We start from the raw sequence: 24,794 nt of genomic DNA on the forward strand, positions 1-24,794 counted from the left end.
GAGGGTGCCCGACTGTCTGGAGCCAGAGTTACAGACAGTTGTGAATTGCCACGTGTATACTAAGAACTGAATCCCAGTCCTCTGGAAGAGCAGCCAGTGCCCTTGACCACTGAACCATCTCTTCACACAAAGACAGGATTTAATTATGTAGCCCAGGCTGGCTTCAGCCCTATAGTCCTCTTGCTTTAACCTTCTTTCCCCTAGCAGCTGGGATTACAGAGAGATGCAATTGCACTTGGCTCAGAAGTCAAGTGTTTGAAAAGGATGATTAATGAGACGTTTGTCTTAGTGTTTTACTGCTGTGAAGAGACACCATGACCCAGCTGGAGAGATGGCTCAGTGGTTAAGAGCACTGACTGCTCTTCCAGAGGTCCTGAGTTCAAATCCCAGCAACCACATGGTGACTCACAACCATCTGTAATGAGATCTGATGCCCTCTTCTGGTGTGTCTGAATAAAGTGATAAATAAATCTTTAAAGAGAGAGAGAGAGACCATGACCAAGGCAACTCTTATGAAGGCAAACAAGTCTCTTATGAAGGCCGGCTTAGTCTCAGAGGTTCGGTCCATTATCATCGTGGTGAGAAGCTTGGCAGCATGCAGGCAGACAGTGCTGGAGAAGGAGCTTAAGTTCTATCTACATCTTGATCCAAAGGCAGGCAGAAAGAGACTCTCATCCACAGTGGGCAGGGCTTGAGCATTAGGAGACCTTAAAGTGTGCCTACACCATGACACACTTCTTCCAAGAAGTCCATACCTTCTATTAGTGCCACTTCCCATGGGCCAAGCATATTTAAACTACCACAGGTGCATACAAGGATGAGCAAAGATGCAGAGGCAAAGAGAGCCATTAGAATTTTAAGTCTGGTCCCTAAGTTCTCTCAGAACTCAGGTCCTTCTTCCTGTTAGAGAGTCACAGGTTAATCAGGTTAACCTGTTCCCTCCCTTCGGGCGTTGGCTTAATTTTTTAAAAAATTTTAATTTTTTTTAATTTTAAAAGATTTTTTTCATTAGTATATATGATGAGTACACCGTAGCTTCTGACACACCAGAAGAGGGCATCAGATCCCATTGCAGATGGTTGTGAGCCACCATGTGGTTGCTGGGGTTTGAATTCAGCACTTCTGGAAGAGTAGTCAGTGCTCTTAACTGCTGAGCCATCTCTCCAGTCCCATTGATATTAATTTACCTTTCATTTACTATTTGGTTTCAGAAGTAATGTTTTCTCTTTTCCTTTTTCATCCCCTTTTCTTTTTCCTTCCCGTCCTACCTCCTCTTCTCGATCCCTCCCCCTTTGAGACAGAATCTTATGTAGCCTAGACTGATCCTGAACTTGCTGTGTAGCTCAGACTGACCTTAAACTCCTAATCAATCCTTCCTCCAGTACTGAGTATGGGTTATAGGTATGCGGGCCTGCTGGTATTTGTTTTCTTATTGCAAAATTTGTATTCATTATCTTTTGCTGTTCAAAAAGAGTTTTGTAAACTATACTTCTTTTTGCTAATCCTTGTTCCTTTTTCTTTTTTTCCCTATGTGCATGGCAACATGTCTGGAACTCAGGGGCCAGCCAAAGGTAAGAGTTCTTCATGTGATGCTTGTAGAGATTCCTGTGCATATCCCAGAAGTACTGGTCATTTTCTTATCAAAATGGAAAATTCCTTCTTCCTGCTGGTTTATAAAAGCAATATAAGGGGTTGGGGATTTAGCTCAGTGGTAGAGTGCTTGCCTAGCAAGCGGAAGGCCCTGGGTTCGGTCCCCAGCTCCGAAAAAAAGAAAAAAAAAATAAAAGCAATATAAGCTGTCATCTGTCTCACAACTCCAGAGCTGCTTATTGGCACAATGCATCTGGCCGCTCTGTCCAGTCTCTTAGCAGCCCAACATAGGTTCCTTGTGTGCTGTAGATTAGCATGAAACTGATTGTTCCAGACTGGTCACTCTGCACCAGTCCAAATCATCTTGCTCCTAGGCGACTGGGGATGCTTTGCCAGACCCATGGGGTCCTGATGGAGCCCAGATGATGAGTTCCAGCTTCCTCTAGGGGCTCTGCTTGCAACTTACATTGGAGTCACTTTCTGAGACTACTTTTAAAAGATTTTTTTAATTACACTTTTTAAAAAGACTGAAGTCTTTATTATTCTGTTACTATAATGAAATATATGAGGCTGAGTTCGTCCGTCCTTTCTTCCTCCCCTCCCCTCCCCTCCCCTCCCTTCTCCTCTCCTCCCCTCCCCTCCCCTCCCCTCCCCTCCCCTCCCCTCTCCTCTCCTCTCCTCTCCTCTCCTCTCCTCTCCTCTCCTCTCCTCTCCTCTCATGTATATAAGTACACTGTTGCTGTTTTCAGACACACCAGAAGAAGGCATAGGAACCCATAACAGATGGTTGTGAGCCATCATGTAGTTACTGGGATTTGAACTCAGGTCCTCTGGAAGCTCAGTCAGTGCTCTTAACTGCTGAGCCATCTCTCCAGTCTTCCCCCAACCCCATCCCCGGAGCTGGGGACCAAACCCCAGGACCTTGCGCTTGCTAGGCAAGCGCTCTACCACTGAGCTAAATCCCCAACCCCTCATCTCTCCAGCCTTAATTACATTTTTTAATTAAAATTTTTTGGTGTGTGTTGCATATCATACTGTACATGTGCATAGGTGAGTCAAAAACTTTCAGACATTTGTTCTTTTCTTACACCACTTGGACACCAGGGTTGGAACTCAGGCTTGATAACAGACCCCTTTACTCACTGAACTAACTTTTGTGTGGGAGTTTTGGCTTGTCTTCTGAGTGTCTTAATGTTCTTTTTAAAGAATTATTTGTTTATTTTATATGTCTTGAGTGTTTTGCCTTTCTGGATGTATGTGCACCATGTGCATGCCTCAGCTCATGGGGTTGAGAAGAAGATGTAGAATCCCCTGGGGCTGGAGTTACAGGTGGTTGTAAGCCACACTGTAGGTGCTGGGAACCCTGTCTTCTGAAAGAGCAGCAAATGCTCCTAACTGCTGAGCCCCTCTGGGTCATATTCTGTCAGCAGGAATTCTGCTTTTCTTTTTTTTTTTCCTTTTCTTTTTCTTTTTTTCGGAGCTGGGGACCGAACCCAGGGCCTTGCGTTTGCTAGGCAAGCGCTCTACCACTGAGCTAAATCCCCAACCCCAGGAATTCTGCTTTTAACTGGACAGTTCTCTGAAGTTACTCAGAACTTCCAGGAAGTTCCGTTTGTCCACATTCTTGGGCTTGCTTTTGTTTTACAGCCTGTGGTTGAGCTGTCTGTAACTCTGTTGTTACTGTTGCTGAAATATGTGTACACTTGCCTTTGGGATCCCCAGTGACCTTTTAAATGGTACTTGGGGGTGACACTGGTCTCCATATGTTTGTGGACTTTTTTTTTGCTATGAAAGGGTATTGGGTTAATTTTGCTTTTTATTAGAGCAGAAGAAGATAGAGACCAGTAAAGATGTTAGGAAACCACTTCACAATTTTACAAACTTGTCATGTTTTATTAGTCTGTGAATTGTTCTCACTGCTTAGAGAAAATGCTTTGTAGACAAAAACCCTGGAAGGGGAAGCCTACATCCTTAACAGATTGCTTCCTCTGGGGGAGGGGTATAGTTGGCAAGTGGGAGACCTTTATTTATTTATTTATTTGTTTGTTTGTTTGTTTGTTATAAAGTGTATTAATTTATTCTATGTGGGCAACGTGTGTGTGCACTCCCACATGCTTACCCTGTCATGTGTATGCTGTGTCAAGCACATATCAATCATAGGACAACTTTTGGGAACCAGTTCTTTTCTTTCACCTGTTGAATCCTGGGGAATCAAACTCAGGTCATCAGGCTTGGTGACAAGCACCTTTACCCTCTAAACCATTTCACCACCCCTATTTCTATTTATATTTTTCTGTGGAATTTGTTAATGTGACTATTTCTTCTCTGTTCATTGAAAACCTTTGTGATTCAAAAAACTAATATTTAGAAAGAAAGGAACAAGGGAGGTCAGTGGGAGAGGAGAGAAATTATAGTAGCATATGTGTGAAATGACACAGATGCCAGAAGGAAGCCCATTGCTTTGTATGTTCACCTAGTAATTTATAATTAAAAAAAAAAAAAGAATGGTGCTGGGCATGTGCTGCTGCACACCTTTACTCACAGCAATCAATAGGCAGAAACAGGTGGATATCTGGGAGTTTGAGGCCAGCATTGCCTCAAAACAAAACAAAACCCAAAAAAGCTTAAACTCAAGATGTATGGTATAGTATAGTATGGTATAGTATGGTATGGTATGGTATGGTATAGTATGGTATAGTATGGTATGGTATAGTATGGTATGGTATGGTATGGTATGGTATGGTATGGTATGGTATGGTATGGTATGGTATGGTATTTGCTGCTTATAATGGAAAGCCCCTCAAACATGAAAACCATTCAGATGAAAGGCCTGCTTCACACCAAACCTAACTTCCAGCTTTCATATCAACAGGTTAGTGCAGTTAAACTGATTGATTGTTGAAGATCAAACCTGGTACCTTATACACGTTAGATAACAAGTGCTAAACTACACTTAAGCCCATTCCTAACTATTCAACAAATTGTTTTGTAAGGAAGCAAAGCATATTATTAGCAAGAGAAACAAAAATAACCTCTTGAAGCCAGTGTCCACTGCACCATTTTTGACAGAAGGAGCAGGCTCTAAGGCTATAATAAGATACTAGCTACATGAAGGACATATTTGACTGTTATTTGTATAAAATACTCATTAATTTGGATCTGTCAGTGGAGCATGCATGAGCATAGTGTGATTATCATCTGACTTCATGAATTTTTGGGCTAGAAGATACTTATAGTAGTTTATGAAATTGCTAAAACCTAAAGGGAGCTACTTAGTGTTTTGGTAAGTAAGAACTATTTATTAGTCTTCAGCTTTGTGCTCAGTGGTGGTGGCATTTCTGTAAACAAGAGTCCCTGTTTCTCTGAAGTTTTCTTTCTTTGATTTAAGTTGTGCTAATGTTTTAGTTAGGGCTTCTATTGGTGCAACAAAACATCATGACCAAAAAGCAAGTTGGGAAGGAAAGGATTTATTTAATTCACACTTCCACATTGCTGCTCATCAACAAAGGAAGTCATGGCAGGAACTCAGGCAGGGCAGGAACCTGAGGCTGGACTGATGGCAGAGACCATGGAAGGTGCTGCTTAACTGTATCGCTTCTCCTGGCTTGTCCAGCTTGCTTTCTTAGAGAACCCAGGACTACAGCCCAGGGTTGTTCCCACCCACCATGGGTCCTTCCCCCTTGATCACTAATTGAGAAAATGCCTTACAGCTGGATCTTATGGAGGCATTCCCTTAACTGAGGCTCCTCTTTGATGACTCTAGCTTGTGTCAAGTTGATACAAAACCAGCCAGTACAACTGACTCCTTATCATTTTGACACACAAAAACATCACTATTAAGCCACAACCTTTCCTTTCTTATTCATCCCCAAGATCTCACATTAAAACCATAAATAACTTAGAAAGTTCCACAATATTTACAAATTTAAACACATTAAAATTTCAGTTTTTTTTTTTTTTTTTTTTTTGGTGGGCAGTGTAATACATGCCTTTAATCCCAGCACTTGGGAGGCAGAGGACAGCTTGGTCTACAGAGTGAGTTCCAGGACAGATAAAGTTATACACAGAGAAAACCCTATCTGGAAAAACAAAATGAAGCAAAACTTTAGAAAAAATATTTAATCTCTCTAAAAATTTAAAATCTTTTTTTTTAAAGTTCAAAGTCTTTTAGCTGTGAGCTCCTATAAAAATCAAAATTAAATATTTTCTTCACAAATTAAAATTAAATACTTCCTTACTTTACAGTCATAATCAAACCAAAACAAAACCAAGTTTCACAGTGTAAACAACACAAAATTTAATGACTGGGATCCATTCACGATCTTCTTGTCTCCTTCAAGAGGCTTGGGTCACTTTCTCTGTTCTGTCGTTAGCAGCACACACAGCTTTTCTTCTAGCTTGCACCACTCTACTGCTGCTGTCCTTAGTGGTTATCCCATAGTACTGACATCTCCAAAATTGTTAGGGTCTTTCTGCAACTGGGCTGCACTTTAGCCAATAGGCTTTCTTCATGGTACCAAGTCTCAACTTCTCCGCATGATCCCTTCATTCCTGGGCCTTCAACTACTACTGAGGCTGGACTTTCGCTAATGGCCTCTCCTGGCTTCTCAGCTGCTCTCAGTGACCCCTTCTTGCCTTCAAGACCAGTACCATCTGGGTGACTATTACATTACTAAGTTCTGTTGCCAGCACAAGATAAACTTCAACCAGTTCTGGAACACAGTTTCTCTGTGTTCTCAGGAAACACTTCTCAGAAGTTTTTATCTCGATGATGCTGGTCTCAATCACTGCGAACTTCTTAGCTCCCAGTAACACAAAGGTTTCACTTCCACGGTGCTGGTCCTTGTAAATTGTGACTGACTCTTTAGCTCTTCAGCTGCAGCTGACCAGAACAACAGAATCTAATTCAAATTAGCAAACAGGGAGTTGGGGATTTAGCTCATTGGTAGAGTGCTTGCCTGGGCCTCAGCTCCCGGGAGTGGGAGGGTGGAACAAAATAGCACACAGCCCTGATAGAGCCTTTAAACTTCCCTCTGAAACCTTACAAGCCAGGCCTCCATCTCTTGTACTGTTCTCAATATTCTTTTCTTTCAAACTCCTAAAGAATATTCCACTAAACTCTTAACACTCAATGGTTCTTCTAGTTCAAAGTTTCAAAGTTCTTCCACAATCCTCCCAAAACACGGTCAGGTGTGTCATAGCAACACCTTACTTCTGGTACCAACTTGTCTTAGCCTACAAAGGACTGAGCCCTCCCCCGTTGATCACTAATTGAGAAAATGCCTTACAGCCCTTTCTTTCTAATGACTCTAGTTTGTGTCAAGTTGACACAATCAGCCAGTACACCTATAACTGCATAGATGGTATTGTGCATATCATCTCCTAAGCTTCCTTTTTGCTTACCATTGTAGGTGACTTTTCATGACTTTAACTGTATCACACAATTGTCAATATGGGACTATATGCCTCACTAACTCCTACTCTCTGGCATTGGTATTAGTGATTTATCTGAGGAGTGGGCATCTGAAACATAATCACTGTGTAGCCTAGGCTGGCCTGAAACTTGACTATCTTCCGGCTTCAGTCTCTCAGGTGCTACCAGGCCTGTCTAGTATGTTGACTAGCAACACTATGCATTATTGTAATGACACTGTGTGACATTAAGGTTTGTTCTTCATGCACTGTCTTTTGTTTTCTCTGTAACAGATATTTGCCTATGATCATTGTTTCTGGTCCATGGATGAGTCTGTCCGAGAGAAGTATGCAGGTAATTGAGCACAGTTTCCTATGCAAGTATGGTATGTAGTTTCAGGCACATCTGGATCCTAAATTTAAATTTTAGATGTTTGGGGCTAGTGAGATGGTTCAAATAATAAGGGTGCTTGCACCAGGCCTGATGGTCTGAGTTTAATCTCCAGGATCCACGTAGGGAATGATGAGAACCAACTCCTGAGGTTGTCTTCTGACCTCCATACATGTGACAACCCACATGCACATGACACGTACAATAAATAGAGCAGATTGTTGAATCTTAAGTGTAAACTGTAAAGTAAGCAACTTGATCTCTGCATTGCATGGCCTGATGGGTGTCCTTGATCAGACATGTTTACAGAAGAGCATTTATTGACTCTTCTTCTTACTCTAACTAGAAATACTCTGTGTTGGAAGCACTTGGGGATACATAAGCTGATTGTGGGGTTTTTTAAATTTTTTAATTTTTTTTGGTTCGTTTGTTTTTTGTGATTTTTGTTTGATTTCTTATTTGTTCATGTGTTTTTTTGCCCATAAATAATCATTTTCCTGTCCCTTAGGTCAAGATGATGTTTTCAAGTGCCTTGGGGAGAACATTCTTCAGAATGCATTTGATGGCTACAATGCCTGTATCTTTGCCTATGGGCAGACAGGTAATGTGAACTAACATGTACTCACACATTCGGGCATCCATCCATGAAGGTGAAGATGAAGCCATGTTTGCTAGGCCACACTGCTCACTTTCCTATGTTAGTTTCTCTCACAGGTCATAACAGTAGGCATACTTTCAAAGACTGTGCATGGAAATTAGGATTTAAGTTGTTTATCTTTATTTTTTTTGCATGTGAAGTTTCTCTTCCTCTTCCTCCTTTCTCCTCTTCTTCCTTCTCTTCCTCCTTTTTCCTCTTCCTCCTTCTCTTCCTCCTTTATAATCTGTCAGAAATCCAAATAGAAACCAGTTATGGGGCTGGAGAGATAGTTCAATGATTAAGAACACTTGCTGTTCTTCTAGAGGACCTGTGTTAAGCTCCCAGCACCTACACAGCAGCTCACAACTACCTGTAACTCCAGTCCAGGAGACCTGAACTACTCCTCTGGCCTCTGCAGGCACTAGGCATGCAAATGGTGCAGAATACCCACACACATTAAATAAAAACTCACAGAAAAATATATTTAAAAGAACACATTTGTTAGTATCATACTAGTTGTAACTGGTAAGGACTTTAGGTGTTTATACTTTGTAATTAAAGAAATAAAGTCAATTTAAAGTAAAACTAGTTGCTTTCATAATGGTACAAGTGATCTGTCCAACCGAACACTGTTGTTCATAGAACAGTGTTTATGATGGGGTTGGGCATCATGTGTTGTGTCCAGAGAACATAAATTCTGAGCCAGGCATTGCCAACTCAACTCCTCTTTTCCTTGTCTTTACCAGATGGCATCATTTCTTCATTGTCAAATGTTGAAACTTGAGACCCTCCCACAGGATTGGCATGATATTTACCCTATGGTCACTTTAGGAGGGGCTTTGGAAAGTTGGAAATAGAAGTTTTAGGTATTATGACAGGTGACACAGAAGCAACCTGTGAGGTTGAAAGTTTGAGACACAAATATCACAAAACCATTTGATACTTGGAGGGGCAGAGCATACCTAAGTGCCATGTGTTAGCATTATGTAGTAGAATAGTGGTAGTTTAATCTTTCCCCTTTTCATTTGTTCATGTTTTCTGATCCTTCCTTCCTTTCCCTTTCTTCCCTCCCTCTCTCCCTTCTTCCCTCCCTTTCCTTCCTTTCCTTTTTTCTCCCCCTTCCTTCCTTCCTTCCTTCCTTTCTTTCTTTCTTTCTTTCTTTCTTTCTTTCTTTCTTTCTTTCCTCCCTCCCTCCCTCCCTCCCTCCCTCCCTCCCTCCCTCCCTCCCTTCCTTCCTTCCTTCCTTCCTTCCTTCCTTCCTTCCTTCCTTCCTTCCTTCCTAAGATCTTCTATAATCTATAATCTAACCTGGCTTTTGACCTTGCTATCCTTAGCCTCTGGAGTACTGGTACCATCACAAATGACTCCTGAGTCGTCTTCAATGAATATTTCATTCTTGCATATTAGAGGAAGATTATTGTTCTCTGCACTATTACAAGAGGGCAGTAAGCTGATTTGCCCTGAAACCCATGAGCACCTGTGTCTTTTGTGCTTTGATTTCAGTAGTTAGGAATATCTTATTGTCTATCTGTCTTGTCTGTCCCTCCCTCCCTCCTTTCCTCTCTTTCTCCCACCTTCCCTCCCTTCCCTTCCCTCCCCTCCCCTCCCCTCCCCTTCCCTCCCCTCCCCTCCCCTTCCCTCCCCTCCCTTCCCTTCCCTTCCCTCCCCTCCCCTTCCCTCCCCTCCCCTCCCCTCCCCTCCCCTCCCGAGCCAGGATGTCTACTGGAGGCTGCCTTTGAACTGATCCTCCTTTCTCTGTCTCCTGCTCCGGCCATCCTGCCTGGCTGGGCTTTTTTCTTTCTGGACCAGTTTCCTTTTTTTTTTTTTTTTTTTTTTTCGGAGCTGGGGACCGAACCCAGGGCCTTGCGCGTGCTAGGCAAGCGCTCCACCGCTGAGCTAAATCCCCAATCCCGACCAGTTTACTTTTATACAAGTAATAGAACGTTTCTGTGTGCTCTGTCCTTACTGTGCATTTCTTACTTTATTCAATTACATGAATATTTATTGTATTTTGTGAATTTTGCTAAGTCCTAAAAATTGATTGTAAATGGTAGAGAGAGGGTTCCAGGCCTTTAAACTTCTCCAGGAAGTACTAATGGTTGCTCTTTGTCTTTCAGGGTCTGGAAAATCTTACACTATGATGGGAACAGCCGACCAACCGGGGTTAATCCCACGTCTCTGCAGTGGACTCTTTGAACGAACCCAGAAAGAAGAGAATGAAGAACAGAGTTTTAAAGTCGAAGTGTCGTACATGGAAATTTATAATGAAAAAGTCCGAGACCTTCTTGACCCCAAAGGGTAAAACTTGGATGCTTGAGTGCTGTGTCTTTCTGCAAACAGACATAACAGATTGTGGCTTCAGAGAAGTTTATAATTGAACTGTAGTGGGGAATGACCTAGCTAAGCTGTTTGTGATTTATGTTTACAAGGATCAGTTTCCCAGAGCCAATTCTGGGTCGTTAGAACTGGCGAAGTGATGGTTCAGGTCTGTACTTGTGCCATGCTGTCTCTCCTCTCATCACCCAAAGCCACAGACAAAACAGGTGACGAAAGTATTCATTTAATATAAGCATGGCTGCAGCCTTCAGTCATGCAGCCTCTTTTTTTTTTTTTTTAAGGCAATAAATTTTGGATTTCTGTGGTTGGTTCCAGGCCTGAAGTGAGGGGAAGATAAATGCAAAGCTTGGAACTTGGTTTTAAAATAGTCTTAAAGCCCTCCGTCGGGGTAGGAAGTCATGACTTAATGAGGCTGACTTTGATGGAGAACTGCTTCAGAGCACAAGGAGGCTCAGAATCACTCTGCTCACCCTGCAGCCAGGAGGAAAATGAGCAGAGAGAGGGGCAGCTGAGAAACCTGTGTACTGCAGAGCAGGGAAGGAGACCAGGCAGGGGAGAGGGAGAGTGGGAAGCAATGACTGTGGCTGTGGCTGTGGCTGGCTCACGTGAAACCACATTAACTGGGTCAGAGAGCCATGGGCTTACAGCCCAGGAGGGGATAGTGAGCTGTGTTTGGAAGAGGAAGGTGGTCCAGGAAAGATGATATGAGAGGCAGAGAATCCCAATGAGGCTTAATCAAGAGCAAACAGATCTTAGTGCCTCACAGCCATCTTTCTTTAGCCAGTATGATCTTCAAGCAGGGGCTTGAATTGGTACTTGATACAGCTGTCCAAACTTTACCTACTCATTGTTTATCAAATCATTCTTACAGTGCCAGACACCATGCAGTTCAGAGAAAGCCTATGATCAGGAGACAATAAGTGTTACAAACAAGTTAGAGCAGTGTGCAGTCTGCTTTTCAGTGTGAGGGATGCCAACACTTAAGTGCAAAAAAGGGAAAGATGGCCTTTCCCAGAGCCAAGAGGATTCCATAGAGGTACTTGGTGGCCCTGTGCTGAGAAGGAGTTTATCCACTGAGAAGTGAGGTGAGAACAGTTAGTGTGTAGGCACAGCCTGTGCCAGCATGTGGAAGTGTCTGGATGATCATCTGTTTACAGGACGATCAGCATTCAGTGCAGCTGGCAGGCGAGTGTATAGATCAAAAATGTCATAGAAAGAGGCTGGAGATGGGTGGCCATGGCTCAGGCACCCATATTTTGCTCTCTGTACATTTTTTTATGTACACTGCCTTCAGGGCTTTTCTTGTACTTTGAAAGATGGCCACATTCTCTGAGATCTAGCTCAGACATACACTTCCGAGAAATAGTAAACTGGCTGGCTTCGTTGCTCTTCATACTTGTACCCCCTAGTGAACTGGGTTCAAGTCTATCAGATGTGTTTGGTCTTTGGTGGTTTCTTGTTTGTTTTGTATGTGGCTTAGTGCTCAGCACATGAGCTTTGGAGTTACTGAGCTCAGGAACCAGGTCCCCTTGTTTGTGGCTGAGCAAGTTCCTTGCACCTTCTAGGAGAACTATACAGGGAATGTGTGACGTTATCACACAGTGGCCCATAGGGCTGTTGTGAAGATTAAGAGCAGCTCCAGGTCTTATGACTTGTAGCATACAGTAAGCATTTAACACAGTGGAGGTCAGAGGAGGTCTGGAATCCCCTGGAGCTGGAGTTACAGGTCGTTATGTGCAGTCTGATGTATGTATCGAGAGCTGTACTCTAGCCTCCTGCAAGAACAGCAAATACTCTGAACAGCTTAGCCATTTCTCCAGAGCCTACAAACATTTTTGTTTCTGTAAAGTTAAAATAATGGATTAAAAGTTGTAAATCAGATTTTATTTTAACCAGAGTATTTGAGAAAACTTCATTCTTAAAATTCAAGCACTGGTTTTATTAGTTTAGTGACTGTCATGTATAGTAATTTAATCTTGTTTTGCTTGAGACATAATGTAGTAGGTATACATTGTCTTTAAGAAAAAGGGGCTGGAAAGGCTGGAGAAATGACACAGTGGCTAAAAGTACTGACAGCTCTTTCAGAGAGCATGGGTTTAATTCTTAGTATCTACATGGTGGCTCACATCATCCGTAACTCCAGATTCAGTGGAAGTCTGTCCTCTTCTGACCTCTGTGAACACTAGCTAGGTGTGTAAGTTGTTCACAGGCATAGTTGTTGACAAAATCCCTATACACATAAAAGGGGGGTGACACTGAGGAGACAGCTTAATTTGTCAAGTGCTTGCTGTGCAAACATGGGGATCTGAGTTGGATCCCTAGGAATCAGGTTTTTTTTTTTTTTTTTGTTTTTTTTTAAATTGTGTGTGATCTGTGTGCCTGCAATCCCAATACTGAGACAGAGATAGGCACACCCCCTGAGCCTAAAATGTCAGGTGGCCTAGCCCGTAATCAAGTTCAGGTTCCAGTGAGAAACCCTATCTTAAAAACAAGAATGACACCTGAGTCTTGACCTCTGGCCGCCATAGGGTTATACCTGTTCTCATACATGCCTACATACAAATGAACATGCATACATACCCACATAGAAAACTGAAAGGCTAAAAGTTAGTAGCAGACTATATCCTGGTGTAAGAGCTGAGCAGCAATTCAGTTCTTGTGCTGTGTCTGCTGGAGCTGAAATAATATAGGACCACTTGTCATCATCTGCATTCATGTGCCATTGTAAGTTGAACCCAGGACCATTAGAAATACTGAGCTTCTATGTGCTGGAAGACAGTAAAGCTTTTAGGTGGCAGAGCCATTTCCTGTTTTCCCCACTTTGCTGAACTGTTCTACTACTCATCCAACACCTCTGGTCCATTCCCAAATGGTGGATGAAGTGGATATTGTTCCGGGTTCCCCATGACTCAGGCTATGTGTTTACCACCATTCCTTCCTTTCTCCCCTGTACTGTTCTTTGTTACCTGTGCTCTGTCTCCAAGCCCTCCCCTACCTGTACTCTGCCCACTCCTACCTGTACTCCGTCTCCAAGCTCTGCAGCTAATACCTTGCAAGTCCTTGTTGGCACCTTAGTTCTGCTTCTACTTTGATAGCCAAGTGTGTTAATTCTCTGAGTGACTTTTAGGTGCCAGAGATTGTAGTAGGAACTGTCGACCCCAAAACTATCATTAATACAAGGTATTCTTCTTTTCTAGAGCCCAAAGTCTATTAGGCAAATACATTCTGATCCATGGTAGCGATGAGCAGACTCTGAGGCAAGACAATAATGGGAACAGATTGTAAAAGAGAATGGGTGCTAGACTGAGGAGCATAAACCTTACATTGTAGCACCAAAAGTCCACCATAGAACTTTAAGCATTCTAACTCATTATTTATTTTGAAAAGACAGTATCTCTCTATGGCCAAATGAACACATAGTAGGAAGAACAGATAATAAACAAAAAACTGTAATCACCTGGGATTTCACTATTAGTCAATATTCTTTTTAAAAATAATTTTGACAAAAGGTACTTTGATTTATAGAGTACAGTGGGGATATTTTGGGATATGTAGACATTATGAAATGGCTTCTTCTATCTGTTAACCTCAGTTGTCATTTTTCTATTTTTATGGTGTTGTGTGAACAAATGAGACCCACCCCCAGCAATTTTGAAATATGATTTACATGGTGACTGCTGTGGTCACCGTCCTGTTTGTGGGTCTCAGGGTTTACCCCTTCTGACTGAAACTTGGTGCTCTGTAACCAGTTCCTGGATAGGTGTTCCTGGTTTTCACTCAGAACACTGAGTGCTACAGCTCCATGCTTGCGGGAGGCTTGTTCTAGAAACTAATGGACGCTTACTTTTTATTTTATTGAACTTTGTTCATTTATTGAAGCGATCATACATCCCCCTTTCGTCTGGTGTGTCAATGTGATAAAGTGTGCAGACCCCTTGTTCGGACGGCCAGACAAGGCCTAGATAAGCTCTGTTGTGTCTTTAAATTGCCCTGAGAGCCCTGTGTTGTCTTTGCTCACAGCTGAGCTAGGCCTGTGGTTTTTCTTTCCTGTGCATTTACACTCACAGAGCTTCTGTCTTGGGGCTAGTCCTGTGATATGACAAGGAGATTGTTGGTATTTATTTGACTCTGCATTCTTTGCAGTAGTAAATAGACTTCCCACACTTACCCTTTTGAACGATGTGGTATTTTGCCACATTATAAAGCTTTTCTTCTCAGCAGAGATTTTAAAGTTAGGTTTAAATCCTTGCGAGGTACAGTGATCTGCTCTTCTGTTTTTAGAGCATCTCTCTTGAAGTGTGTGTATATTTCTGTGAAGCACAGTTTTGAGTCCTTCTAAAAGTCTCTAATGAACCATGTCTCTGTCATGACAGAAGCCGACAAACGTTGAAAGTGAGAGAGCACAGTGTGTTGGGACCCTACGTGGATGGACTTTCTAAACTGGCTGTCACAAGCTACAAGGTAACAACATCCTCTCTGTCAGGTGCTTCAATTGTAAGGTACTGCTATTTTGGCTCATTACATTTCTTTATTTTTGAATAGATATTTAAAATTTTTATTATTTTTATTTTATGTATACGAGTGTTTTGCCTACATGTATGCTTGTGTACTATCTGTGTGTCTGATGCCCCCAACGCCAGAAGAGGGCATCGGATCTCCTGGGACAGTTTTATGAGCTGCTATGGGGGGCTGGGAACGAACTCAGGTTTTCTGGAGTCATCTTTCTGGCCCTGAGTTACATTTTTAAGATTAAATTTATAATGCCATCATTTAAATAACTCCCTTTATACAAAACCCTTCAAGGTGATGATGGGGATTAGTCAGTAAATGTCAGATATGTTCAGTGAGACCTCTGGATCTTCAGAACTAATGGATCCAGAATGGGCTTGGGAAAGTTTTAAAAAATGTTTTGCCTATGTTGATATTTTTGAAGCTAATGATTTTGCTTTGAGAGTTTTTGTTTTGTTGAAATTTTTACTAAACATCCTTTTTAATTTATACAGCAAAACTATAATTATATGACATGAAAAATTTCTATATGTTTGGTATCTTTAACATTGCATTCAAGTATATACATCATAAAAATAACAGGATTTAAGTCTTGTTTTTGTATGGATTATTGCATATTCCGTTTTGCATCCTTAGTGTTTAGGAAGTACCAGGTTGGTGTATGGTGGGTGTTTTCAGTATATGTAAGTGAATGAATCTAAGAATAAGCAGTGATTTAAACAGTCTGAAATAGGTACTCCAAGGCTGGTGTCTTGCTCCAAGCTGTTGGGAGGGACTCAGGTCCTTCCCCACTCCACAGGGAGATGCTGTAATACATATGCTCTGCTTAATATCTTCTATAATAGACATATGATGGCACGTCTGGTCTGCTTCCATTAAGGAGCATCACCCAGATGGTCTGCTTTACACTTGAGTTCATCATGTGGCCAGGCTGGGCTGCAGAGATCTGGGAAATAGAGCCTCTTGGTGCTGCCACAGCAGTCTTAGTGGGAGAGAGCTGCTTCACTGGAAACAACACTGAGTGGTGGGAGGCAGCTGAGTATCACTTTTGCATACTCCATCTCTGATTCCTCGTTTCACAGACTCCTGGAGAGGACTTTGCTATTGTGTGTCTTTATTCATTATTGTTTGTGGTGCCAGGGGCGAGACCCTGGGCCTTGTGTATGCTAAGCAATTGCACTGATCTTGGGCTCCATTCCCAGCCCAGGAGACGGTAATTTGTGTTGTAATTAATGAAGCTGAGTTCCAATTGCTTCAGTCACTGTTTCAGAGCTTGTGGCTTTTGTGAGGTCAAGGAAAGACAGGGTGTCACTCTGAATTACCTGGAATTATTGCATACCAGGCTGGCCTCAAACTCTTATTAGAGATTCACTTGCTTTGCCTCCTGAGTGCTAGAATTAAAGGTGTATGCCACCATATCTGGTCTCAGCTCACAGCATTTGGAAAAACTGAGCCAGCCCTGGTGGGACAGCCCTGTCATTGCAGCTCTTTAGGAGGCTGAGGCAGTAGGATGGACAGTTCAAGGCCTGTTTGGGCTGCAGAATGAGCTTAAGGCCAGCCTGAGCAACTTATATAGGCCCTGTCTTAAGTAACTAAGTAAATAAATAGATAAATAAGCCAGCCAGCCAGCCCAGTCTCAAAAACAAACAAACAAACAAACAAACAAATAATAGCTAGAGGGGTTGAGGATTTAGCTCAGTGGTAGAATGCTTGCCTAGCAAGCGCAAGGCCCTGGGTTTGGTCCCCAGCTCCGAAAAAAAGAAAAAAAAATAGCTAGAGATCGCTCAGTGGTAGAGCATATATGTAGCATGTATATGTATATGTAGCATGTATGAGCCCCTGGGTTCAATTCCCAGAACTGCCTTCTTCTCCATAAATCATAGCATATACCTTATGTGTTTGGGTGAAGGGGTTAAATTCTTATTTTTTGATTTTATATAATTTGTTTTGGTAATAAGCTTATATTACTTTTACAATTGCATGCATTTTTTTGGCCCTCATATGTCACTCAATAGTATTGTTTCTAATGCTGTGCATGGCACACCTGTAATATAGTACTGTGGAAGCAGAGGCAGGGAGATCACAAAATTGAGGCCATCCTGGGCTACATAATACATGTAAGGCTAGTCTGGGGTACCTGGTAAGATCCTATCTGTGAGTTGAGGGTGTCTAGCTTCTAAACTTCTGTGTGTCAAAGCTGCCATGTGCTTCTGTGTCTGCAGTGAGTAAAGCCCTTTAGTTGGCCCTTGAAAATAGTATGGGCTCTTGTATTCTTGTGGAAAAACAAAATGTAACCTGTAAAAACCTGGGTGCTTGTGATAATGTGGGAAGAGTGGTCATGCTTATTCACAAATAATAAGTAAGTGCCTATGACCTTTTTCCACTTAGGATATAGAGTCTCTGATGTCTGAGGGCAACAAGTCTCGGACAGTTGCTGCAACCAACATGAATGAAGAAAGTAGCCGTTCCCATGCAGTCTTCAAAATTACCCTGACACATACTCTGTATGATGTGAAGTCTGGGGTGAGTAACTTCTGACATGATCACAGTTTAGTCCAGTGGCTCTTAACCTTTCTGATACTGCAAACCTTTAATACAGTTCTTCATGTTGTGGTGACCCCCAACCATAATATTTTTTTTGTTGTTGTTACTTCATAACGGTAATTTTGCTACTGTGATAAATTATAATGTAAATATTTGATGTGATCCCCAAAGAGGTTGTGACCCACAGGTTGAGAATCTCTGGTTTAGCCTGTTTTCTTTGCTAGCTAGACTGAAGGCCTGATCCAGACGTTTGGTCAGGACTCAGGACAGAAGGTCCTGACAAGAACAGAAGCTGCTGTACTGTAGCGCTGTTGGAATACTCCAAGAGGGCTGGGGTCTACAGCAACTCTAGGAGTCATACTTAAAACCACAAGGGACACACAGAACTTTAATCAAGAATAAGAAATTGCTTCTGTCAGCAATTCTCTTAGCACCCGGAAGTTGTAGAATATTCTGGAAAACCTTAGATTTCATGACTTCCCTGATGGCAGAGAAAAGGCCAAGGAAGATGCTTAACTTCTGCTTTCCAGTCTTTAGCAAGAGGGTCTGAAGGAACTTTAGTCATATCCTGCGGCCTGGCTGAAGGGCGTCTTGGACTAAGCATGGTTCCCACCCTCTCCAGCAAGAGGACAGCGAGGCTGAATTACACAAGCCGCTGACCTGGCCCAGCTACAGCAGCTTGCACTTTACACCCCGATGGCTGGTTTCAGCTGAGGCACCTTTGCCGGTACACCTGCTGCTAAACAGCCAGGAGGTCAGGGAGCAACTTGCATTGGGGAAGAGTGCTGTAAAATCATTGAATGTGAAGGGTGCATTTTGAGCATTTGGTTGGACCCTTGAGAAGCTGCCGAGGCCTCTGGCATGTTGAACATTTTGCTAAGTAACTCACGTGCTCGCTCTCCTTGTGAAGATTGATTTCTGGTATCCATCTCTCAGGACCTCAGTCTCAAATATGAGAGGCCAAAGTAACCTGGCAAGCTACTCTATGCTGGCAGGCTTCTTTCTCCTTTGCTGAAAAATCATTTTTCTTCTACATCAAGATCAATGTTAAAAACAAAACGTTCTCTGTCTTTGATTTCCTTTTTAGAGTAAATCAAAGCTAAATAAATACCATACTGAATACTTTCTTTTCTATTATTATTATTATTATTATTATTATTATTATTATTATTTCTTCTTTAATGTATGTGAGTACACTATAGCACTCTTCATGCACACCAGAAGAGGGCAACGGATGCCATTACAGATGATTGTGACCCACCCTGTGGTTGCTGGGAATTGAACTTAGGACCTCTGGAAGAGCAGCCAGTGCTATTAATCGCTGAACTGTCTCTCCATCCCCAACCTTCTTTTTCTTAAATCAGAAGTATTTTTTATTTGGGAAACAGAATATCCCTTTGTAATGTTTATGAAAATCTATAAATGTATTTTTTGCTGTGCTGAGTGCAGAACCCCGGGCCTTCTGCTTGTCAGATAAATATTCTGTCAAGAGCCACTTTCCCAGCCAGATAACACAGATTTTAAAGGGAAGTTTCCACAGTGGTTGAATCCGTAGACTCTGATATCGCTTTCTTGTGGTTCTGTTTTGCTGATGAGGTAAACCATAAAGTATGTCACATTTCTGATCTGGTGAAAGAAAACATCATTGTCAAAAACCATAGCTGATGTTAAAAAGTTAAGCGGATCATTTAAATAAGATGAAAATGTTTAGAAAATATTTTTGACTTCTAGAACAAATTTGTTACACAAAAGTCAGATTGTTTGTTTTTATTTTTAATATTGGCCAAAAATGTAAGTATTTTGTCTCAGGCTAATATTTGTGAAATTTTAAACACAGTTTTAAATCATTAAACTTTTGATCTTATAAGCAATTTTGTTTATATCTCTGAAAATTATATCAATCTCTCCAAAATGTCCCATTTTATAGCATTTTTTCCTGAGGTCATCAACTTCCTTGTTTCTCACTACTGGGTTAGCAAATTGTATAAGTTTTGTGCTAGGTGGTGGTTTTCTGCAGTGTTTAGTACCAGCACAAAATAATTTTGCAGTAATGACAGATAGCTTGAGTTAAGGCCGGAGACAATAAGCCATTTGAGGGAGTCAGCCTGTTTTCAGCGTTCATTAGCTGTTTGCTAGCATGTGTTGATTTTCTCTGCAGACATCTGGAGAGAAAGTGGGCAAGCTGAGCTTAGTGGATTTAGCTGGCAGTGAACGAGCCACGAAAACTGGAGCTGCGGGCGACAGGCTGAAGGAGGGCAGCAACATCAACAAGTAAGCTTTCCAGAATCACATTCTTGAATTGCTTTATGGGGCTGATAGAAAAATAGGGGAACATCTGCGTTTGTTGGAGAAAGATGATCTGGAATGGTTAAGGCAATGATGAATAAGCAGTTTGGACTTTTTTCTAGTGTTTTCTATGGCCCAGGCTCATTTTCTCATCTGTGGAGTTGTTTGATGGGATTGGCGAGCACAGCCCCCAGTCAGGTCAGGGCTTCTCAACAATGGTCCTATTGACATTGGAGCTTAGATGACTCCTTTTCCTGTGGGTGGAGGATGTTGTACATTGTGGGATGTTTGATAGAATCCTTGGTGCCCGCTCACTAAGTGATGTGAGTATCCACTGACTCTCTCCTGACCCCCGATTGTGACAACCCGGTCTCTTCTTGTGACTTGCTGTTATCCATGGAGCATAGTCATCCTTCACTGGTTCTTGGCTGTGCGAATAGACACTGTGCCAGCCACATTGGGCTGTCCCTTTAGTCTGCTGTTGTATTTGTCAACATCTCAGAAGCAAGACTTTATGAAGTAATGTTTCATTTGCCAGCTCTGTCACATATATAGTTTTACCTCAGGCTAAATCACTACCTCTTCTTGGGTTCAAATCTTCCCTTTCCTCAGGTGAGACATTAGCCAGCAGGTAGGAACTATGGAACACTTCTCCAGCACTAGGGTGTGCAGATGTCAGCTAGTTAGCACTATTGCTCTAATCAGTTTTTTACCTTGGGCACCCTTCTTGAGGGTATCTGTTGGTTATATTATTATCTTCACCCTAGTTTATCAGCTTACATATTTTATCTGCAAAAATGAAAGATCAACAGTGTTAAGTATTTTTATTGCTTCATGTAGCTCAGATGGACAGGAGCCTTTAGGAGCTTGGTCTTGAAATCAGACAGCAAAGTGCTGACCACAGCACTCCTTACATGCAGACAAGGACACCATCCATCCTTGCAACTAACATGACATTTGATATGTTCTGGCTTAGATAATTGGGGTTTTTGTTCCATGCAGGTCCCTCACAACCCTGGGTCTGGTTATCTCTGCCCTAGCCGATCAGGGTGCTGGCAAAAACAAAAATAAATTTGTTCCCTATCGAGACTCAGTTCTCACATGGCTGCTCAAGGTGAGTCATTTTCTTTGTCCTTCGTTAGTGTTTTAGTTAGTGATTCACTCTTGGTTAGCTTAGTTCGTTGGTGATTTTACAATGGACAGGTCCCCTGGGATCTTCCTGAAGGTGGTGTGGGAAGTGGACATCAGGTTGGGTATTAGAGCTTGTAAACTAGGTGACAACTTTGTAAAGGTGTCAGAGTGGAACAAAACCCTCTGCCTTTCTAATACTCTCCATGGTTCACTGGAAACAGAAGCAGGCCCTGGAGAGGTACGTGGTTAAGAAGAGCTCTGTCCTTCCAGAGGACCTGAGTTTAATTCCTAGAATCTATGTAGCTTAGCTCACAGCTGCCTGTAACTCCAGCTCCAAGGGATCTGACACCTCTTCTGGCTCCTAAAGGTGCTGAACTCACCTGCAGAAAACCGTACAGTGACACATACAGTTAAAAACAAGGAAATAACTTTTTGTGTGCCTAGTGTAGCTTAGTGATGACTCATTTTCTCATTGGTAAAAATGTACTGTACTTACTATTTCTTACTATAGTGAAACAGGGGCCTCAGGGAGCTTAGTAAATGACTGAGTCTTTGGTTTTAAAGATCAGCCTTTGCCAAGGGAAGTACTTTCTCTGACTATACACACTCATGTTTTTTTTCCCTGAACCCCCAATAGGGTTTCTTTGTGTAGCCCTGGCTGCCCTGGAACTCACTCTATAGACCACACTGGCCTCAAAGTCCTCAGGAAGAAAATCTGATAACATTCTTCTCCCTTGGACTTCCACAGAGGCATTTCTAGTCGTACACAGCCATCCCCTGATGTGCCTGATTTAAGATCAGACTCTACATGGCCACTGTGACTTTACTTAAGACAACAGGCAATCTTCTCGTGTTGGCTCAATGGCTGTCCACAAGGCTGAGCCTGTCAGCCCTGTTTCAAGAGAATCAGGTGTCAGGCAGCCACGCCCATGCCTGGCTGGTTTATGTGGCTGTGCTCTTAGTAAAGATTCATGAGACTCTTCATTGACTTTGCCTGTTTTTGATTGAAAGTGAGGGAAGATGTTCATAATATGTGAACAGTGAACCAAAGATGTAACTGCAGCTTCTTTGTGGTGATTCAGGTTAAAAGTAAGGCATGCGTGTTGAGTTTCTGCAGTAGTTTTTTTCATCAAGACTTGTATTATCTGTTTTATATCATATTTGATATTTGTACTAAGAGCCTAAGTAGGGGATTTAAAACCTTACTCCAGAGCCGTAATGTTTGCCCCCACCTCTGCCCAGTGTGTGGATCTTTCCTAGTCTACCCCCCCCCCCACCTGATGATTGTCTTTCAGTGTTGGTGTGAGACTAGCACACCCCCAGCATGACCTCCATTGAGCTCATAAAGTGGATCACCTTTGTAGGGATGAGTGTGTATGAGGATGCACCAGAGGTCGTGCTTTCTGTCATCCTTTTTGCCTTTGGAGCCAGGGTCTCTCACTGGGATCTGGGGATAGGGAGTTAGGCTAAGCCGAGTGGCCAGTGTGCTTCAGAGATCTGCCTAACTCCCCACTGCTGGGATTACAGTCGTCTGTCATCACACCAGGCTTGTAGGTGCTGGGGATCAAACTCAGGTCCTTGTATGGTCACTTGATGTTTATCACTGTCTGGAGGTAGATCTCCTAACTCCCAAGTCTGGGGGTAAGCAAACTCCGACTCCCACTTTTTTTTTTAAAGATTTATTTATTTTTTTTTATATATGAGTACACTGTAGCTGTCTTTGGACACACCAGAAGAGGGCATCAGATCCCATTACAGATGGTTGTGAGCCACCATGTGGTTGCTGGGGATTGAACTCAGGACCTCTGGAAGAGCAGTCAGTGCTCTTAACCATTGAGCCATCTCTCCAGTTCCTTGACCTCCACTTTTATTCTTTGTTTGTTTGTTTCTTTTTCTTTTTTTTTTTTTTTTGCAGACAGGGTTTCTCTGTGTAGATTGGCTGCCTGGAACTCTGCAGACCAGGTTGGCTTTGAACTCACAGAAATCTGCCTACCTCTGCCTCCTGAGTGCTAGGATTAAAGGCTTGTGTCACTACTACCTGGCCTGCTTTTATATTTAATGTCAATTCTTTAGTGGATGTCATGTGGATCTCTTACTGAGCTGACAGCCATTTCCCTTGGACCTTCTTTTTTTTTTTTTTTTCTTTCTTTTTTCTTTTTTCTTTTTTTTGGAGCTGGGGACCAAACCCAGGGCCTTGCGCTTGCTAGGCAAGCGCTCTACCACTGAGCTAAATCCCCAACCCCTCCCTTGGACCTTCTTTGTCCAATCCACTCTTCCGTTTCTAAATTCACAGGAACTTTAAGTCTTTTCAGTAACTGTCTTCCAGGCCCTTAGACTCTTTAATGAGTGGCTTCAAAGGCCTTTTACAGCTGACCTAGCTTTCATTTATTCTCTCTAGCATTGTAGGTTCTAGGTGAGTGAGGATGGCTGGTGCTTTAAGACTTTATTCTTTTTTTTTTTTTTTTAATTTATTTTATTTATTACATGTAAGTACACTGTAGCTGTCTTCATGCACACCAGAAGAGGGCAGCAGATCCCATTACAGATGGTTGTGAGCCACCATGTGGTTGCTGGGATTTGAACTCAGGACCTCTGGAAGAGCAGTCAGTGCTCTAAACCACTGAGCCATCTCTCCAGCCCCAAGACTTTATTCTTACTTGTCACTTCCTGCTCCTCTCTCCTCTACCTGCCACTCTGGAGTGTCTTCTCTTCTAGGTTTCTTCTGTTCTTTGTGCTTCCAGACGCTGGGTTTAGCTCTTACACAGCACTGCGTCTCCTATTAGATGGCAAACCCCACAAGAGGGGAAGAGCAAGCAATCCCAGCTCTAGTCTGAATTAGCACACCGACCTTTGTTCCGGTAGTTCTCTCAGCCTTTCTGGGTCTCGAGTTCCTAGCTGCACGACGAAGTAATTTGATTAGATGACTTCAGAGTTCTTTCAGCTTGAAAAGAAAAATTCTGACTTCTAAAATGAAATTTCTTCCCATTGTCCATTTAATTTGCATTGCCACATTTGAAACAAAGCTTGTCTGATTTGTTTAATTAAGGAGTAAACAAGAAACTATAAACTTTCTCTTGGATGCCTGCCCATTCTTTTGTTCTATTTTCCTTTTTGTTCAAGACAGTGTATTGCTGCTCCAGGTCATTTGGTAAATCAGGCATGGGGTGTGCCCAGTTTCCTTTTCTTCTAAGCATGCCGTGGCAGCTTGCTTTCACCCCTGGTGGTTATGGTTACAAGTCCTGTTTGTCATTCATGTTTGCTGTAGCCCTTAGGGGGATGTGTGGCATCACTGGTGTGTGGAACTGCAGTCGTTGAGACGTCACTGCCCATCTGAATGTGTTTGGGGCGCCTCATGACAAACCTGGAGCATTGACAATTGAAATTAGTGTCTAGGAGTGAAAAGAGAATCAAACAGTCCTGATTGATACATTTCTTGCCTTTTTATACATAAAGAGCATATTTTCTTCAATATCTCTTTTTTTTAAATGAAATTTTCAGTAATGGATGGGTAAGCACACATATATATTGTCTGTGATCGTATTAAGCTATTGATACCTTGTGAATTACTGTGTTTCTAATGTCAGAACAGAATAATTTGAAGTGGTATCAGGTGATCTGACTCAGCCTTCAGGCCTGAAGTTGTGGTTGCCAAGAACTAGTTGTGGGTGTCTGTGTGGGAAGGGAGGTCTGTTTGAAATTGTTGAAATTGAATGTGGAAAACCCTGGGATGGAGTAGAGCTCAATTTGCTAGTTCTAGATTGTTAGGCATCTTGTTGATGGGTTTGTTTGCTTGTTTTTGTGTTTTGTTTTTCAGAACAACCCTGCTTTCCTCTTTAAGAAGGTGGGGTTACTAATGGTTGAATTCAGAAAAGGCAAAGAAATGTATAAAACTACAAAATTCTCCAAAAAATTTATATGTATTAAAATTGGAAAAATATTTTTTTAAAGACTTATTTA

At 42.2% G+C, this 24,794-nt stretch overlaps 1 protein-coding gene across 2 annotated transcripts in view; it reads left to right on the forward strand.

The window, feature by feature from the left end:
- The window catches only part of Kif13b (kinesin family member 13B), a 157,661-nt gene that overhangs the window by 54,910 nt on the left and 77,957 nt on the right, over window positions 1-24,794 (forward strand). For both annotated transcript variants that reach the window (NM_001412036.1, NM_001412035.1), the window contains exons 3-10: window positions 1,559-1,571; window positions 7,297-7,357; window positions 7,902-7,994; window positions 10,148-10,328; window positions 14,741-14,828; window positions 17,265-17,399; window positions 19,579-19,691; window positions 20,709-20,820. In NM_001412036.1, coding sequence (NP_001398965.1) covers window positions 1,559-1,571; window positions 7,297-7,357; window positions 7,902-7,994; window positions 10,148-10,328; window positions 14,741-14,828; window positions 17,265-17,399; window positions 19,579-19,691; window positions 20,709-20,820 — 796 coding nt within the window. The remainder of the gene's footprint in view (window positions 1-1,558; window positions 1,572-7,296; window positions 7,358-7,901; window positions 7,995-10,147; window positions 10,329-14,740; window positions 14,829-17,264; window positions 17,400-19,578; window positions 19,692-20,708; window positions 20,821-24,794) is intronic.

The sequence above is a fragment of the Rattus norvegicus genome, chromosome 15 (assembly GCF_036323735.1).
Source record: "Rattus norvegicus strain BN/NHsdMcwi chromosome 15, GRCr8, whole genome shotgun sequence".
Lineage (NCBI taxonomy): Eukaryota > Metazoa > Chordata > Mammalia > Rodentia > Muridae > Rattus > Rattus norvegicus.